Source organism: Urocitellus parryii, chromosome 5 (genome assembly GCF_045843805.1).
Source record: "Urocitellus parryii isolate mUroPar1 chromosome 5, mUroPar1.hap1, whole genome shotgun sequence".
NCBI classification, from domain to species: Eukaryota; Metazoa; Chordata; class Mammalia; order Rodentia; family Sciuridae; genus Urocitellus; species Urocitellus parryii.
In genome coordinates this window covers 200,828,754-200,848,094 of record NC_135535.1, presented here as the reverse complement: position 1 = coordinate 200,848,094, position 19,341 = coordinate 200,828,754, and the positions used below count along the sequence as shown (strand labels likewise).

The window sequence follows — 19,341 nt, the reverse complement described above, 5'->3', positions numbered from 1 at the left end:
ACGTGACACTGGAGGCACAGTGCATTAAACATCTGATAAACAGGCCCCATCAAAACAAAAAACTTGTGCTCTGCAAAAAATCCTTATTGAGACTAGAAGAATGAAAAGATAAACAGTACCCTGGGAGAATATATTTGAAAAGCATATATCAGATAAAGGACTTGTATATAGAATATAAAAGAAAAACACAGTGGTAATTAGCCCAGTTTAAGAAGAAGCCAGAGATTGAAGTAGACTTACATAGTTATTCACCAGAGAGGACATAGAGTGGCCTGAAAGAGCTCAGCATCAGCAGCCATGAGGGAAATGCACATTTAAACCATGATGAGATACTACCCACCTATTAGAGCACCTAAAATTTACACAAAAAAACGCATGTAAATCCCAGCTACGCAGGAGGCTGAGTCAGGAGGATTGTAAATTTGAAGCTCTCCTGGGTAATTTGGTAAGACCCTGTCTCCAAATTAAAAATAAAAAGGATTGGGGGTGTAGTTCCATAGTTAAATGTTCCTGGGTTCTATTTCCACTACCATAAACATTAGAGTGCTTGCCTCGCATGCACAAGGCCCTGGATTCAATTCCCAGCACCACACACACACAAACAGTGATAATACTAAGTATTGGCAAGGATACAAACAACTGTATATATTGCTGGTAAGAATGCAGTATGGCACCAGCCACCCTGGAAACGGAACAGAATCTTAGTCACTTACCAAGTACTCAGCTGTGCCTTCTGGATATTACCCTAGAAAAATGAAGTTCTCTGCACAAATGTTTATAATTGTTCATCATGAACAAACCTGGAGACAGTCTGAATGATCTTCAGCAGGTGTGTGGCTAGAAGAAGTACAACTTGTATAGAAGAGTACAACTCAGCAATGAAGAATGAGCCATTGATGTTTGCCTGTGTGCTGGGGTACCCACACCACCTATGCTTGAGCCATTAGAAGGTCCTGTGGGCTTAGGTATTTGCACTCATGCTTACAGTGGATTATAGCAGTGAAGTCAGGACACACAGCCTGCCAGGATTGCAACCCCAGTGACTAAACCTTACTCGTGGAATTGTACTGACTTGATCCACCCCCAGCCCATTACCAGGCTCTGGTCCGGTAACCCTAGGTCCAAGGGTGAGGTAACCTCTGTTGCCTCCCTGGAAAAGAGGGTTCTGTGTCCCTAAAAGGGAGGGGGATGGGTGCTAGTATTGCAAAACTATATATTTTCCCTGAATTGTGTTTATCGGTGTTACCTCCTCTGACTCCAGCAGTTCACTTGTTCCAGGTCCTTGCCAGACAGGAGGGATATAAAGGTTGTGTGTGAAAAGAGAATTTGTGGTTGGCTTTGGAAACTTCTTGAATATGCGTGACCTCATCTGTCTTTTGTCCCTGTTTTTTTTTTCTCTTCTAGGCACTTAGTGCTGCAGGTGCTTGACTTTCTGGTGCTGCCCATCCTTATCCTCTGAGTACCATTACAGTTTCTTCCCTTGGAGTGCTCTGCGTCCTGAATGCCATCCCTTTCTACAGCAGCTTGTTTCAGCTCTTTGCATCTTTCAGGGTTTAGCTCTGTTTGTTGTTTTTTTTTGGTAATGGGGATTGAACTCAGGGGCACTCAACCACTGAGCCACATCCCCAGTCCAGTTTTATGTTTTATTAGAGACAGGTCTCACTGAGTTGCTTAGCACTCACCGTTGCTGAGGCTGGGCTTTGAACTCGCCATCCTCCTGCCTCAGCCTTCTGAGCTCCTGGGATTACAGGTGCTCCACTGTGCCTGGCCAGAAACATTTTGTATACAGAAATATTCACATGCCTCAGCCTCCTGAACCACTGGGATTGCATGTGTGGGCCACCGGGCTGGCCAGGGTGTAGTTCTTTGAGAAGCCTTGTCTGGGATGGTTTTTTGGGGGTTTCTTTTTGTGTGTGTGTGTGGTGCTAGGGATTGAACCCAGGGCCTTGTGCATGCAAAGCAAGCACTCTACCAGCAGAGCTATATCCCTAGCCCCTGAGATGTTTTGATCCACATTAGTTTTTCTTCTTTGCTTTTAGCCCTTCTGTCTATAGCTTATCTTGGCTGTAAGTTCCTTCAGCTGTATCCTCATACCTGGCTGAGTGCTGGACGTAGTAGGATTAAGTAGTTGACAGTTATTATTACATTCAATACTTTTTGGAATTATTTGTTCCCTTAATTGTCTGCAGTACTATATACCTGTTTTGTTTTTGTGGTACTGGGGATCGAACCCAGGGACAGTGCATTCTACCTCTGAGCTACATCGCCAGCCTTTTTCATTTTTTAGATTTTTTTTTTTTTTTTTTTTTTTTTTTTTGTGGAGGCGGGTTATTGGGGATTGAACCCGGGGTACTTTACCACGAAGCTACATCCCCAGCCCTTTTCATTTTGTAGATTTGGGGTGGGGGGGGGGGGTTACTCAGGAGCACTTTACCACTGAGCCATCACCCCAGCCCTTTTATTTTTACTTTGAGACAGAGTCTCACTAAGTTGCTTAGGACCTCACTTAGTTTCTGAGGCTAGCTTTGAACTTGCAATCCTCCTGCTTCAGCTTCCTGAGTCGCTGGGATTATAAGCATGTGCCACCATGCTTGGCAGCACCATATGCTTGTAAGCTGGCCATTACTTGAGAGAATTGTATTTTTACACATGCAAGTTGCTTAGGTAACTTGCTGCTCCCGACTCATTCCTTATGCTGCTTCCCCACCTGCTTCTTACACAAATGCAGTCATGGCCGTGCGTAGGTCTTTTCTTCTCCCTTTCCTCCTCTTGTTTTGTTGTCAGCAGCAACAGCAGCATTATTTTGAAACAGGGTCTCACTGTGTTGCCTGGACTGGTCTCAAGCTCAACGTTAAGTGATCTTCTCACCTCAGGCACCTGAGTAGCTGGCACAATAGGCTTGAACTACCTTTCCCAGCCCACAAGTTATTTCTTCATTTTTTTCTTACTTTTGCTGTGCTGCAGATCAAATCCAGGGCCTCATTCATGTGCAAGTGCTCTACCACCGACTACACTCTCAACCCTTGAGGGCCTTTTCAAATGAATTTCTAGGTCCCACCCTAAGAGTTGCTGATTAGTAGGACTGGGGTAGCTACAAAACCTGCATTTCTCACAAGTACTCAGGTGATGCTAAGGATGCTGTTCAGGAGACCCACTTGGGGGCCCACTGTATTAGAGTTCAAGTGCCTGCTTCGATTTCTTTTTCAGAGCTGGTCTTTGCCCAGTTAAATATGAGTGTTTGGGAATCCCACTGAAGCATGGTGTTTGCAGGATTTATTGAGTGTTTCAAATGGAATCAGCTTCATGACAGGTTCCTTTACTCCACTCTTCTGTAGCACTTGGGTGATAAATGTAAGTGGTGGGAAATGTAAGTGGTGGGAGGATTGCCCAGCTGTATAGTTTGGTGGATTTAGTTAACATAAATCTGTATTCTTTGCAGGCGCCATAGTGCCCTTATTCCTAGAGACTCTGGAGGCTGAGGCAGGAGGATGGCAAATTGAAGGCTAGTCTCAGCAATTTAGTGAAACCCTGTCTCAAAAAGAGCTGGCTATGTAGCTCAATGGTAAATCACCCCTGAGTTCAATCCCCAGGACCACCAAAAAAGTAAAAATAAAAAATTTGTATTGTGAATAACTCACTCTTCAGTCTTCACCACTTCCTGTAAGGGCCTTCTGCAGTTACTTATTAATTGTAAGGGGAAAATGATAACTATATAGTGGAAAAGTTGGCTGTCACTCTGGGTGATCAAAATTAATACCAGCAGTTGGGAAGGTTGTCTCTCAAGATGTCATACTTTTAGAAAGATACTTATGCAGTAGTATAATTGGTGTCCAAGGACAGAATGACAAATTTAAAGATCTTAATTGGCTTTATTTTTAATTCTGCAACTGGGCAACACTTCATGTGATATGATAGAGTATGCATTTCAGTGGACTAAGAAGACATTGATTTTGTAGCCAAAGAAAGGCTGAAGAAAGTAAAAACAACAAAATACAGATGGGTCATTTCCAAGTTACCTTCCTCGACATTTGGGGATAGAGAAGCAGAACAATAGAAAACTGGTTAACATTGTTAGGTTGCTTTAGGTTACTTGTTTTATGTAGGAATTAAAGAAGAAGGTACTTGGTTATCCTGCCAACTTAACTTGCTTGGGACATTTAGCTATCACCTCTTACTTCCTCTTGGTTTCTTGGAAGGTCAGATAAACAGCTTAGCTTTGTTTTGATGATATGGAACTTTGGCATGGGTGACTCCATTTTGGATTTCAGTCTGTTGTAGGAGCCTAGTTGAAAGCAGTGACTTCCTAGAATTTTTAACATTGATCATTCTGTTTTTTTTTAAAAAATATTTTTATTAGTTGTTCATGGACCTTTATTTACTTATTTTTATGCGGTGCTGAGAATCAAACACAGTTCCTCGCACATGCTAGACTCTGCCACTGAGCCACAATCCCAGTTCACCTTGATCATTCTTAATTGGAATCTAATCACAAGGAAACACCAGATATATCTAAATGAGAAGTCATTTTTTAATTTAAAGAGCCTATATTCTTAAATATCAGTGGCATAAGACAAAAGATTAAAGAATTTACAAGTTTAAAGGAGATTTGAGAGACATAATAGCTAAATGCAAGAGATGATTCTAGCTGGGCCCTGGGTTGAAGGGGGAACTGCTCTAAAGGATATTATTGGGTTAAATTGGAATGTGGATTGGTTGGTTAGATAAAGTATCAATTTTGAATTTCCTGAGCTTTACTACAGAACTTTGGTTATATAAAATAACCTAGAAAACACATACTGAAATATTTAGAGATTAAAAAATCTTTGATGGGTGCAACTTAATGGGTAAAAAAAAAATTTATGAAAGAAATGATAAAGTCACTGGAGCAAGGTTGCAGGTGTTCTGTGTATTGTTCATGACACTTGTAGGTTTTTTTTTCTTTTTTTTTTTTTAATACTGTAAGTTTAAAATTTTTCCTAAATAATAAATTTATAAAACCAAATACCTCTGCTCTTCATTTCAGTATAATTGTAAAGTTTTTTTTCTAATTTACATAAAAATATTTGAAACACAGAATGGTGTACAAATAATGGTTCACTTTGCCTGGGTCTGCTGGTACCTGGTTTTGTAGGTGTTGGCTGGGGCGTGAGGAGACCAGCACCCGCTGATAGCTTCTGAGGGCCATGTGAGTGCTTCAGATGCATTGAAGTCCATCTTTACCAAGGGAGCAGATTTTAGTTGTTTTCAGCGGGGTGGGCTACCTTGTGATGCACCTGAATATGGTCTGTTTTTATATATTGTACCTTTAGCTTTGAAAACTGTATTTCTCTTTCAGCTCAAAATGGAGTTAGTCCTGACTGGGAGAAGAAAGTTATTGAATATTTTAAAGAAAAACTGAAGGAAAATAATGCTCCTAAATGGGTAAGCTTATTGCTGTTTGGGGGAAGAGAGGATTGGGCAGGCTTCAGTTTATCACAGTGGAAGCCGTAATTCACCTGTAATTTAAAAACATAATGGTCTCTTTTGCAAGCTAATTTGGGGAATTAAATACATTGTGCCTCTAGGTGGCAGTAGCTGACTGTTACTTCCTAGGACAATCTGGTTGTAAGGGCATTTATTATTACCTTTGTTTTATTACCTTCAATTCAAAAGAATCGGCATGTGTGAGTTTTAAGAGGACAATTCATCCAACTAAATGCCTTTCTGTTAACTGAAACATGTTCAGAAGGACAAGCAGCCTTTGCATTATGGTGAAGTGTTACCATGCAAACTTGCAAGTACTTGGAAAGTTCTTTCATCCAGAGTTATATTGTGTTGACCATTGAGATCATTTAACGTCTTGATAGGGCTTGATTGTGTGCATGTGACAATTTGTGTCTGGGTTTTGTGTGTATATGTTTAATGATTTATTGTCAGGATATTTTGTTGATTGACTTGATTGTTTTCTTTTAAGGTACCCTCATTGAATGAAGTTCCCCTTCATTATCTGAAACCTAACAGTTTTGTGAAATTTCGTTGCATGATTCAGGATATGTTTGACCCTGAGTTTTACATGGGAGTTTATGAGACGGTTAACCAAAACACAAAAGCACGTGTAGGTATTGCTTTTTTTGTGAAACTTTATACTTAGGATTTGTGGTATGGACTATATTAATATAATACTGTTATCCTTTGTTTTGGGCCATAGGTTCTTCATTTTGGAAAATACAGAGATATAGCAGAATGTGGGGTATGTATCCTTAAGAGATATAACATTTTTTTTTTAATATTTTTTAGTTGTAGATGAACTTTATTTTATTTATTTATTTTTATGGGATGCTGAGGATTGAACCCAGTACCTTACACATGCTAGGCAAGTGCTCTACCACTGAACTACAGCCCCAGCCCCGAGATATAACATTTTTTAATAAGAACTTTTTCCCTGAACAGAGAATTCATTATTCCTTTGGTCAGTCTTTAGTTTATTTGACTTGTATATAAATAAGTTCTAAAAAAATCACATGAAAGCCCTGTGAGGTTGCACATACCAGCTATTCAGAAGACAGGCCAGCCTAGGCAACTTGCAGAACTCAGTCTTGAAATAAAAAAGGCTGGGGGTGTGGCTCAGTGATAGAGTGTTCCTGGGCTCAATCCCTAATGCCACCTCAAAAAAAAAAATGGTGTGAAAATTTTTTGGGGGGGCTTCCTTTTTCTGATGATCATCATCTTTGTTGTCTTTTCCCCCCCTCTTTCTTTCTTTTAAAGATCTCTTACAAGATAGATTTTTGGGGGTGAGGTGGGTACTGGGGATTGAACCACTCAGGGGCACTTGACCACTGAGCCACACCTCTAGCCCTATTTTGTATTTAGAGACAGGGTCTCACTGAGTTGCTTAGCACCTTGCTTTTTCACCAAGGCTGGCTTTGAACTTGCGATCTTCTTGTCTCGGACTCCAGAGCCACTGGGATAACAGGCGTGCACCACCACACCCAGCAAAAGAGAGCATATTTTAAATAACAAAATTCTTTTTTATGCCCAGTATCTATATATTTAGTTAAAAGGTTACTGACTATGATACTTTTTTTTTTTAAATGAAAGTGAAAGATTAGGCTTTGCACTTGCTCAATTAAATATAATCATCCTCTTTTGCTGGGAGAAAAAAATACTTTCTGTTTCTATGCACTTTTTTCAATTATTCTATTTATTTATTTTTTTTTTTATTTATTTTTGCAGTGCTAGGGATGAAACCCAGGGGCGCTCTACTACTGAGCCTCACCTCCAGTCTTTTTTTTTTTTTTTTTTTCCTAAATTTTGAGACCGTATCTAAGTTGCCCGGGCTTGCTTCAAATTTACGATCCTCCTGCCTCAATCTCCCTGGTGGCTGGATTTACAGGAATGAGTGACCATGCCCACTTAGCTGTTTACTATTATTTATTTATGTTTGTGCAGGGGATTAAACCTAGCACCTGGCTCATGGTAAGCCCATGGTCTACTGTAGAGCTGCACCCTCAGCTTAAAAATAGCATTGTTTTGGGGTTTGGTTTGTTTTTAGTAAACTTTTCATTGGAAAGAGGTCATAGAAGCTCTGACATCACTATTGGGGAGAAGAAAGCAGAATATTGGTTGTAATTGTAACGGTTTTGAAGTAGAAATTCACTAGAAAGCCAGTTAAAGGGGGGGGCCATGGGAAATCTGCAATTTCTTTGTTTCTTTCCATTGACTTTTTATTATTATTTTAGTTGTATATTTTTTACTTATTTATATGTGGTGCTAGATTCGAACCCCTACACCCCCAGTGCCTCACACATGCTAGGCAAGCACACTACCACTGAGCTATAGCCCCAGCCCTGCATTGCTTTTTAAATACAGAATTGAGTTAAATGTCATTCTGACACCTGTTCAGCATGCCTGGCACAGCTGGGAAGGTTTCAAATTTATTTCACATTTAATAATGAAAAAGATGATTGGTAGCATGTCAAAATAAATGTCTCCCATAATTTGCTGTATGCGTTTTTATATGTTTCTGTTGCAACCCAGACTTTTGATTGTCAACTATTAAAAAGAAAACAAGGATCACAGATGGGGATTTAGTGGTTTTCCTGATGTGGTTTTCTTGCTATCTTTATTATTAGTGTCTGTCTTTTAAATATTCTAAGTGACAGTATTGGGGGATTGACCAGGCAGGTGCCTCTGTAGGAAGTTGAGACCTCTGGAGTTACCTATGTTCCAGGTCTGCTTTATAGACCCAGAATCTTAGTTTTAGATTTAGAAAAGGACTTACCCATTCCAGGTATCTAACTGTTATTTACCCAGACTTCAAGAGATTTTTTTGATTATTGATGGATTGAATGATTGGTAGGTACTGAGGATTAAACCCAGGGGCACTTTATTTTATTTATTTTTATGTGGTGTTTAGGATCAAACCCAGTACCTACACATAACTAGGAAGTGCTCTACCTCTGGGCCACACCCCTAGTCCCCCTTTTTACTTTTTATTTTTACTCAGCCTCCCAAGTCACTAGGATTACAGGTGTGTGCCACCATGCCCAGCAAGAGATTGATTTTAAAACCCTAATACCAGGGGCTGGGGATTAGCTCAGTTGGTAGAGTGCTTCCCTCACATTTGTCAAGGCCCTGGGTTCAATCCCCAGCAACACACACACACACACACACACACACACACACACACATATACCAAAAAATAAAAAACAAAAACCCTAATAATACCAACCTCAGGGGCTAAGGATGTGGCTCAGCGGTAGAGCGCTCACCCAGCACAAATGAGACCCTGGGTTCGATCCTCTTTACCACATAAAAATAAATAAAATAAAGGTATTATGTCCAACTACAACTAAAAAATAAAAAAATATTAAAAAATAATAATAATAATAATAATAATACCAACCTCAGAAGAATTTGTTTCTGATGGATGCCAGCTCAGTGGGCAGATGTGACAGAATAGCCCTAATTTGGAAGATTACCACAAAAAAATTATATTAAGCAGAAATACAACTTCCAACAATTATTTGTAGTTATTTGAACTCATTTGAAAGATGGGTTTGTTTAATCTCAAACATGGTGAACTTCAGGCCTCCTAGTATCTTATCTTTTAGTATTTCCAAATGTAAAACTCATGCCAAGTCTAAGGGGTCAACTTTATCGATGCTTACCGAATCCTGAGCTTAAGAAGTCCTAACACATGAGACTGGTAAATTAACACACAACTTTCCCCCAGTACATGGTGGTGTGATGTAGCTCAGTAATCCTGGCATCTGGAAATGGGCTGAAGGCCCTTTGAGGCTGTGCCTCTGCGATGCTGCCACATACTCAGAGGGTTGTTTATGCTCTGCATTTTTCTTTTTCCACACCCAGGATCCAAGGATCTTGTGCATGCTAAGCACGTTTTCTAACACTGAACTGCACCCCCCAGCCCCTGCTTTGTCTTTGAAAGGATTACAAAGGATTAATTTTGTAATCTGAGGGACTATGTTATGGATATGAGGGATGTGGTGGATTGATTATTGCATTTGAAATAAGTATTAGCTTCCTTTTTAAAAAAGAGAAAAAAACGGTAGTTTTGGATTAGTTGCTTATTGATTAACTTTTATGGTAACAGTTACTGTGGTTATTATTGTATAACAAATAATATGAAAACAGTGCTAATTTTTTAAAAATTTTGTTATTTGTAAAAATACTTTTGTGTATATCACAGCCTCAACAAGAACTTGATTTAAACTCTCCACGATCTACAACTTTGGAAAGACAGACTTTCTACTGTGTTCCAGTGCCTGGGGAATCTACGTGGGTAAAAGAAATATCCTTTACCTGAACCGTATGCACTGAATGGTTCCTAAATATTTCTTTAAATAAAAAGACTATGATTCAGGTTTCTAGTCTTTTTTCTAGCTAGCTGGGTGGGGTGGGGGGCGGGGGATGGCAAAAAAACACTTTTACTGATTATTCACAAAGTGTGGCTTTATTTTAGTAACATAAAACAACCTAGTATTTATCACTGAGAAATTCTAAAATTACAAATACATTCCTATAATGAAATACTGTTAAAAAGGTGGAGGTAGATTTATAAGTACTGAAAAAATACCATGATAATTAGGTTAAAAATAGTTTCAAATTAGAGTTCTGCTTTTCTTTTTTTAAAAAAATATTTTTTAGTTATAGCTGGACACAATTCCTTTATATTTTTATTTATTTTTATGTGGTGCTGAGGATTGAACCCAGGGCCTCACACATGCTAGGTGAGCACTCTACCACTGAGTCACAACCCCCACCCGAGTTCTGTTTTTCTTAAGGGAAAACAACATGTTGGTTCTTTATGTGTGTGTGTGTGCGCGCGCGCGCGCTCGCACATGGTGCTGGGGATTGAACCCAGGGCATTGTGCGTTCGAGGCAAGCACTCTACCAACTCAGCCATATCCCCAGCCCCAACATGTTGGTTCTTTTGAGAGGAGATCGTGAAAACCTAAGTCTCCTTTTTATTTATGATTATTTATTTATTTATTTATTTTGCACTGATGGGGATCAAGCCTAGAGCCTTCCGCTTGCCCCTCAAGCACTGAGCATCTCCATCTCCTTTGCTTATAATGTCTGTGGGATATCCAGCATTGGTCTCTTTCATTCTCAGGAATGTAAGCTTAATGTAATTATCTGGCAGTACTGGGGATTTGACCCTGAACATTCTGCCTCTGAGCTACATCTCCAGCTCTTTTTACTTTGCAGTGGGGCTTTGCTAAATGGCTATGTCTGGCCTCAAACTTTTGATCCTCCTACCTCAGCCTCACAAAGTAGCTGGGATTGCAGGCATGTGCCATTGCACCTGGCCTTTTCTCTTTTACTATTTTTGATACTGGGGATTGAACTCCGAGGCACTCGACCACTGAGCTACATCCCCAGTTCTTTTTTGCAATTTATTTAGAGACAGGGTCTCATTGAGTTGCTTTGTGCCTTGCTTTTTGCTGAGGCTGGCTTTGCGCTCAGGATCCTCGTGTCTCAGTCTTCAGCTGCTGGGATCACAGGTGTGCGCCACCATGCCCCGCTCTCTTTTTCTTGATTAGTTTTGCTAGGGGTTTCTTAAACAACCAACTCTTTTGTTTTGACTGTTTTCTGTTTCATTGATTTCTACTTGTAGTCCCTTCCTTTTGGTTTTGCTGCAAATTTTGTCTTAGCTTCTTAAAGTAGAATTTGGGGAAATATAAAAATCAGATCATTGATTTTTAGATTTCCCCAAATTAGCAATTACAGGAGTAAACTTATCTAGTCACTGCTTTGGTTGCATCCCATGAATTTTGACTTGTCATTTTTATTGTCATTCAGTTCAGAATGTTTTCTGACTTCTCTGTGATTTCTCCTACGGTCTTAGACCCATTGACAGTGTGTCTGTCCACATTGTCCCCTCCCATCCTTTGTTTTATCATGTCTTTCCTTTGTACTTAAATTAAAGAACCCATAATATGTTACTGTTCTTGCCTTAAGCAGTTGTTAGTTGGTTGTGATGGTGCACATCTATAAGCCCAGCCACTTTAGAGGCTGAGGCAGGGGAATTACAACTTAGTGAAACCCTGTCTCAAAAAATAAAATTCGAAGGACTGGGCTGTAGCTTAGTATTAAAATGTACCTGGGTTCAGTCTTCAGAGCCAAACCAAACCACACAAAACAGAACAAAAAAGCAGTCATCTTCTACAAAAATTGAGAAAATACATCTTTTATTTGTGAACACATTACCATTTCCATCCCCCTCTATCTCTTTTTTAATGTAGAATCCTTTCCCTTAGTTTTTTACCCTTCTTTTTCTTAGAACAGATATGTTCATGGTGAATTTTTTTCAGTTCCTATTCAACTGAAAAAGTCTTTATTTCAGCTTCATTGTTGGAGCATATTGTCACCCGATATAGAGTTCTTGATTGACGTGCATTTCCCCTCTGCAGTGTCTTAATGATACTGCGCCATTGTCTCTTGGCCTCCGTTATTTTCTGATGAAAGGTTAGTCATTCTTACAGCTCTCCTTGTGTGATATGTCTTTTGTTTTTCTCTGGCAGCTTCAAATATCCTCTCTGTGGTTTTCAGCACTTTAACTGTGATGTATGTGAATGTTTTATATGTTTCTCTTGTTGAGTTTTGTTGAACTTTTTGGCTCTGTGGGTTGATACTTTTCAGAATGTTTGGGGAAGTTTTTCAGTCATCATTTCTCATATTATTCCTGTCCCAGTCTCTCAGTGTTTCTGGAACTTGAGGTACATGATTATTTGACTCCTTGGAATCTTGTACAGGTGACTTGGGCTCTGTTCACTTTTGACCCCCCACCCTGCTTGTTTTGGGGATAACGCCCAGGCTCTTGAGTATGCTAATAAGTCCTCTGTTACTGATTCCCCTATTTGTCTGTTAATCTTTTTCCTTTTTTTTTTTTTTACTGCAGTTTGGATAGTTACTATTGACTTGTGATCAAGGTCACCCACTTTTTCTCTTATATACAATCTCATGTCAAGTCCATTCAGGTTGTTTTTCATTTCAGGTGTTTTATTTTATGGTTGTAGATTTTTCAGATTGTTTTTAGTTTGTCTGATAATATTTCTCTTCTGTTTACTTTTTAAATCTACCTTTGATTTATTTTCTTATTTAGTTACTAAGGATTGAACCCAGGGGCACTGAACCACTGAGCCACATCCCCATCCCCCTTTTTTTATATTTTATTTAGAGACAGGGTCTCACTGAATTGCTTAGCACTTTCATAAGTTGCTGAGGCTGTCTTTTTTTTTTTTTTTTTTTTTTTTGCGAGAGAGAGAGAATTTTTTAATATTTATTTTTCAGTTTTCGGTGGACACAACATCTTTATTTATTTTTATGTGGTGCTGAGGATCGAACCCAGCACCCTGCGCATGCAGGCGAGTGTGTTACCACTTGAGCCACATCCCCAGCCCATGCTGAGGCTGTCTTTGAACTTGCAATCCTCTTTCCTCAGCTTCCTGAGCCACTGGAATTACATGCATCACTGCGCCCAGCTCCTTTTTATTTTTTATTTTGTGACAAGTTCTCACTAAGTTGCTTAGGGCCTCATTGAAGCCAGCCTCAAACTTGATGTCCTCCTGCCTTGGCCTCCTGATAAGTTGCTGGTATTTCACACCTAGCCTGTCTTTTGTTTTCAAGTTGTGAGTTATAAGTGTGTTGTAGTACCCTGTCTGCTAATTCTAATATCCAGGTCTGGTCTTTGTTTCTGTTAGCTGGTTTTGATCTTTCTTATAGGTCACATTTCCCTGCTTCTTCACATACATAAGGAAGTCTTAGTTCTTACTGTAGGTTGTAAAGAATTCAGTCTTCTGTCTCTAAAATTCACATTTGTTTCTGACAGGGAACTTACTAGATGGCTTTGATCTTTTGAAGGCATGGTTTTGGGATTTGCTTAGTGGGCATAGAGCAGCCCTTGGTGGGTGGACACAGTTCATGAGGTGTGCCATTTCTAGGTCTCTGAAGGTCTGAGATGTTCAGTTCAGAAAGGTCCAATTCTAGTAATTTCAGAGTCCCCATTAATTTTTGGCCAACCAGCAGCTGTTCTCTGCAAGGCCTTGAGGAATCTTTTTTTTTTTTTTTTTTTTTTAAATATTTATTTATTTATTTTTAGTTCTCGGTGGACACAACATCTTTGTTGGTATGTGGTGCTGAGGATCGAACCCGGGCCGCACGCATGCCAGGCGAGCGTGCTACCGCTTGAGCCACATCCCCAGTCCCCCCTTGAGGAATCTTGACTCAGGATATCCGGCCAGAGGTACAGATTTTCCATCTGCACAGATTTCTGCACCTCTGTCTGCAGCTGCTTCCTGTCTAGTACTTTCTGTGAATTTTAGTTGTTTCAGTAGCCCTGAGCGATGTGCTCTGTTTCTTCTGCCTGGCCAGTATGGGGCCTCCAGGCCTCTCTGCTGTAGTTAGGGAGGTGTCTCCAGAATGGGAGAGCTCCAGAATGGGGGCTTTTCCTGTTGCACATCTCCCCATTCAAGCATTGTAGCCCATGACCCTGTTTTTCAGTGGCTGAAAACGGTCACTTCACTTACTTTGTCCAGTTGGATGGTTTTTTCCATCGAGGGTGGGGGGCATAAGGTATACCTGTTCACTTTCTTGACCCAAACTGGAAGACTAGCCTCCTTTAAAAAATATTTCATTTTTACTGAATTACCAAACCACTAATCTTTCATTAATCATATAATTAGCATAATTTAGCATCGCTCCGTTCATGGTTCTTAACTATTCATTTAACGCCTATGTCAATGCAAACCAAGCTCGTGTCAGCCCCTCAACATCCTACACTCCCAGTCGTCATAAGAGGAGTTATGAAGATGATGAAGATATGGACCTACAGCCTCATAAACAGAAAGACCAGCATGCAGGTGCCAGACAAGCAGGTAGTGTGTGCCAGGAGGCTTGCCATAGACTTCTGTTCTCTTGCAGGAGACTCATTTTCTTAATTAATTATTGTATAACATGCTTACAGATTTAAGAGCTGGTAATGATGTGGCAACTCTGCTTCATTCACATTTGTATTATAGACAGGTTTGGATCTGGGATGAAACTCAGTGGCAAGGCCCTTGCCCAGTGTGTAGGAGAGTTGATACAGTACTCTTTGCTTAAACCATGCTTCGTAATTGAGCAATTAGGCATCACTTAGTGAGAAGCAGCTGCTTTAATGTACATTTCAGAGTCTCAAGTGGTTAGCTAGAAAAGATCTTCTATCTTCTTTTCATTTTTATTTTTATCCCAACTCTTAAATAATATGGAAGTTTAGTACTTTACCCTATTTTTTTCCTATATCTGAAACTTTTTTTTTTCATGTTCTTTTTGGTACTTTCATTTAATTTTATAAGATTAAAAATATCAAAGGAAAAATATGAAAATGTGGTAATACGAAATATTACATGAATTTGCATTGGTTTATTTCTTAAAACACACTTAAAACATGGTTACTTTTGATTAAAATAAGGAGACCAAAGTTGGCATTTTCTTAATGATTAGAGAATTCCAGAATCCCTACATACCATTATTGATCTCAATCCCAGCTTTCATGAACAGTGGCTTTCTTTAACAAAGCAGGTAAATAGGTTTGTCTATAGGTCTCCTTTTTGTATGTTCACTTCCCTTTTGCACCTTTAATCAGTGAAAATTAAAGGGAGAAAACAAATGAGTCTGATTGTCTGCAAAATTGGGTTTAGAGAGCAAATTTAACCATCAGGGTAAACAGATGCACTAATGAACTTCATTTAAGTTACTTTATCTTAGGAACTCACGTTTGTGAATTGCATTAATGCTGACATATTTTAATGTTGTAAGTTAGAATTGTGAATGTACAAATGTGGAAGTATTCTTTATCTACCCCAGAGTTCATGCAAATTACTGGTGTATTGAAATAGTACAAGATGTGAAAGTGTAGAGCTGGGCGCACTTGTAAGAAATACCACAGAGGTCTCTTACACCCTCAGTGGGTAACATCTTGCATGGACCTTGGTCTGGTCTATCAAGCTAGTTCGGAACTCACATTTTTGCATGTGCTTATTTATGTACGTCTAGTTCTGTTTGTATTACCACGTGTAGATTGTGGTTTCTGCAACAGTGGAGATACATGAGGGTTTATTACCCAGCTCTCTCCTCTTGTCTCTTAATGACCAACTCTGCCACCTCCCCACAGTTCCCTAACCCTTGGTAACCATTAATTTGCTTTCCTCCTCTACAGTTTTGGCATTATAAGAACATCATATAAATGGAATCAAGTATTATGTAAACTCTGTGGATTGGCTTTTTCCATTCAGCATGATTCCCTTAAAATCCATAAAAGTCGTTAAATGTGTCAGTAGTTTATTCCTTTTTTATTGCTGAATGGTATTCTGTGGTATGACAGGTGTCATTTTGGTTCTGATTATTTATCAGCCTTAATGTGAACTATTCAGAAGTATCTTTTAATGATCTGTATATTCCCAGTAATTAGTCTGATTCTTGCATAAGGGATATTAGTAAATATACGGTAAATGGATTTATTGCTGTTTGATTGTAATAGAAAAAATGTGTGTTCTCCCAAAGAGTTCTGTTGTTAAGTAGAGCGTGTATTCTTGGATCAGACGTGTCAGAGTAGCCATACTGAACATTAACTTCTTAAAGTGCTTATATGAGATTGGGTAGGAGCAATTGATTGCCATTTTATGGTAGGAAAAGAATTTAAAATTTCAAATCCATATTCTTCTATTTTTTGGTATGTTTTTTTTAAACCATGTAGCAGCTTGAGCTTTTTGAGCTGAAGAATATCATTATCAACTTAAGAGGCACTCTGGAATGTTCTTTTTCGCCAGGAGGCTTTAGCAATGACTAAGTGCAACGTGTTCTTTGAACTTAGGGAGTGCTGGCGGCCTTCAGTGGTGTGGAGAACCAAAGCGTTTAGAAACAGAAGCTTCCACCGGGCAGCAGCTGAGCTCCCTCAACTTCTCTTCCCCTTTTGATCTGAATTTCCCACTGCCAGGAGAGAAGGGCCCTGCCTGCCTTGTAAAGGTAATGAAGTCCTGACGGTGACCGGTGGGTTATATGTCTCAAAATTGAAATGGAAACCTCTTGGCATTTATGTGTGTTTTGCTGCTATAATAAATGACAGTAAACCTGAGAGACCTGTGGCGACAGAAGCTTATTATTTTAGGGGTTTGGATCAGAAGTCTAATGTTCCGTCTCATTGGGGTTAATTCCTTTCTCAAGGCTCTAGAGCAGCATCTGGGAGTGAGTTTGGTTTTTGCCTTATCCAGCTTCTAGAGGAGGCTGTACCCTTGGCCAGGGCCCTTTGAAGCTCCATCTTGAAGCCAGCAATAACACACCTGCCTGTTCTCAGCCACATCTCTGTCTGACCATTAGCCAGAACGTCCCCTTCTTAAGGACGTATGTGGTAGCACTGGGCCCACCCTCGTACTCCAGGGTAATCTCCCCATGTCGAGGTCTTCAGTCACACTGGCAAGCCCCTCTTGCGCTTACGGTAACATTGGCAAGGACTAGGACACCAAGTCTTTGAGGGGCCATTATTATGGCTACCACAGCATTTTCAACAGTCAAAAGCAAAAGTGGAACAACTTTTTAATTTATGTCTACTTCCTTCCTAGTGTTATTTCTAGTATGATATCTATTTCATTTTTACCTTTTTTTCTTTTCATATTAAAACCCATTTCTCACATATATTTAAAACAGAAGAAAAAACATTAAAAATTTGTTCTGTCTTGCTTATTCTGGTTTTTTGAAACTGAAAGGGAAACAAGAGTTAGGAAGGAAGTTCAGAAATGATCACCGAGAATCTCCATTTGTGTTCGTTGTGGCTTTAGCTTAAATGGCTCTTCAGTCACAGTGCTGGGGCTGAAATTACCACATTCTCCCGAGTCCTTGCTTGCATCCTGCCTTACAATGGGAGACTTTGACAAAAGCCCCTTTCAACAGACAGTTTTGAAAGTTTGTTGTTGTGAAACATCCCGTGGCCATGCTGTGTTTTGTTTTAATCCCCTAAATGTTGCATGGGTTCTGAGGAAGCCTAACACTGACCATCCTGGAGCTCCGGGTGGGTTTTCCTGCTCGCTGGTGGGTTTTGAGATGCCGTGTGGCCTGTCTCCCGTTCTGGGCAGCCCTTTGTGTGAAGGATGGCTTGTTGAAACGGCACTGGTCGGGCTGGGTTTTTACCTTGCTGACTAGCCGAGACCGCAGGCCAGTACCTTGCCCTCTTGGTCTCCTCTGTGAAGTGCACGGGTCCCTCCTGGGCCCAAGTCTCCGGGGCCCTGGACCTGCAGCGGCAGTACTGTCTGGGCTGCCCGTGTGGGTTCTGACGTCGTGTCTCCTGTGGTTGCCGTAGGTCTACGAAGACTGGGAGGGCTTCAAAGTGAACGACGTCCTCGAGTTGTATGGCGTGCTCTCTGTGGACCCTGTGCTGAGCATACTGGGTAACGAAGAGAGGCGAGTCCGTTTTCTCTGTTTTGTGCATCAGTTTTTGTTTTGGGTTTTTTTTTTTTTTTATATATTTGTTTTTTACTTGTAGTTGGACATAATGCCTTTGTTTTATTTATTTGTTTTTATATGGTGCTGAGGATCAAACTGAGAGTCTCACACATGTGAGGCGGGCACTCTGCCACTGAGCCACAACCCCAGCCCCTTGTGCATCAGTTTTTATTCTGATATAATCTCACACATGCAGAAAAGTGGCAGGATAGTTAGGAGAACTCCCTCATGCCCTCTACCCAGACTTACTGGTTCTCAGTGCTCGGCCCTGTGTGCTTTGCCACTCATTCATGCTCTATGTACACACATTTGGAGAACATGTGTTGATAAATTGCAGACATCAATTTTTTGTTGTTGTTTGGCACTAATTTGTACTAGGTATTGAACTTTAGGAGCTCTGACACTGAGCTTCAACCTCGATCCTTCTAAAATTTTGAGACAGGGTCTCACTGAGTTGCCCAGGCTGGCCTCAGACTCACGATCTTCCTGCCTCAACATCCCAAGTAGCTAGTAGGAATTTTATTTTAGAATGAGTCTGTGTTGTCGCAGTTGTGTTCTGAAGTTCCTCATTTAACTTCTCTCCCCTTCACTGTGATTCCATGATTCATTTCACATAGGTTCATTTGTGTCTGATTATTTCAGCTGAGTTTTTTCCTCCGTCCTTACTGTTTTGATAAAAAAAAAAAAAAAAGGAACGTTGACGTTGACAAATCAGAACATCTCAGGATGCTGTTCCTGCCATCCCCGTCACATCCCTGTTCCACCCAGCGGGTTTATCCTTCCGATATTTCTTTTTCACAAAAATAGGTAGATTTTTGTATTTTTTTTTTTAATCAGCCCTTTTTTCTTCCATAAAAGGAAGCAAACGTGTATTAAATCATTTGTACTTTTAATTTTTCTCATTTAACAAAATGTAGCAGAAATCCACATCTTCCTCATTATTATTATTTTTTTTAATATCCTTTTAGTTGCCAATGGAGTTTTTACTTTGTTTATATGTGGTGCTGAGGATCGAACCTAGGGCCTCACACATACCAGGCAAGCGCTCAACCACTGAGCCACAACCCCAGTCCCTCATTATTTTTTCTTTTACTGTTTCCCAAAGAGAGGACTACTGTTCCCTGGATACAGTAGAGTTCTCTTGTTGAAGACTAGATATTTATCATGGTCTACAAAGGAAGAACTTACATTTTTCATACTAGATAAAAAAGTTGCAAAGCACATTTTAAATAACGTAAAAGTAAATCTAATAATCTCTTAGTAACAGTCCCTAAAATTGCTTATCTTGGCTATTTATGGCTATGAATACTTTCCTCCTGAATTATTGCTTAGCTTAGAAGTGGGAGCACAGGCTGGGACAAA

At 39.9% G+C, this 19,341-nt stretch overlaps 1 protein-coding gene across 2 annotated transcripts in view; it reads left to right on the top strand.

Moving 5' to 3' along the window:
• The window catches only part of Mcmbp (minichromosome maintenance complex binding protein), a 38,989-nt gene that overhangs the window by 6,595 nt on the left and 13,053 nt on the right, over positions 1 to 19,341 (top strand). For both annotated transcript variants that reach the window (XM_026384260.2, XM_026384259.2), the window contains exons 2-8: positions 5,336 to 5,421; positions 5,954 to 6,094; positions 6,188 to 6,229; positions 9,692 to 9,793; positions 14,237 to 14,381; positions 16,358 to 16,509; positions 17,837 to 17,937. In XM_026384260.2, coding sequence (XP_026240045.1) covers positions 5,336 to 5,421; positions 5,954 to 6,094; positions 6,188 to 6,229; positions 9,692 to 9,793; positions 14,237 to 14,381; positions 16,358 to 16,509; positions 17,837 to 17,937 — 769 coding nt within the window. The remainder of the gene's footprint in view (positions 1 to 5,335; positions 5,422 to 5,953; positions 6,095 to 6,187; positions 6,230 to 9,691; positions 9,794 to 14,236; positions 14,382 to 16,357; positions 16,510 to 17,836; positions 17,938 to 19,341) is intronic.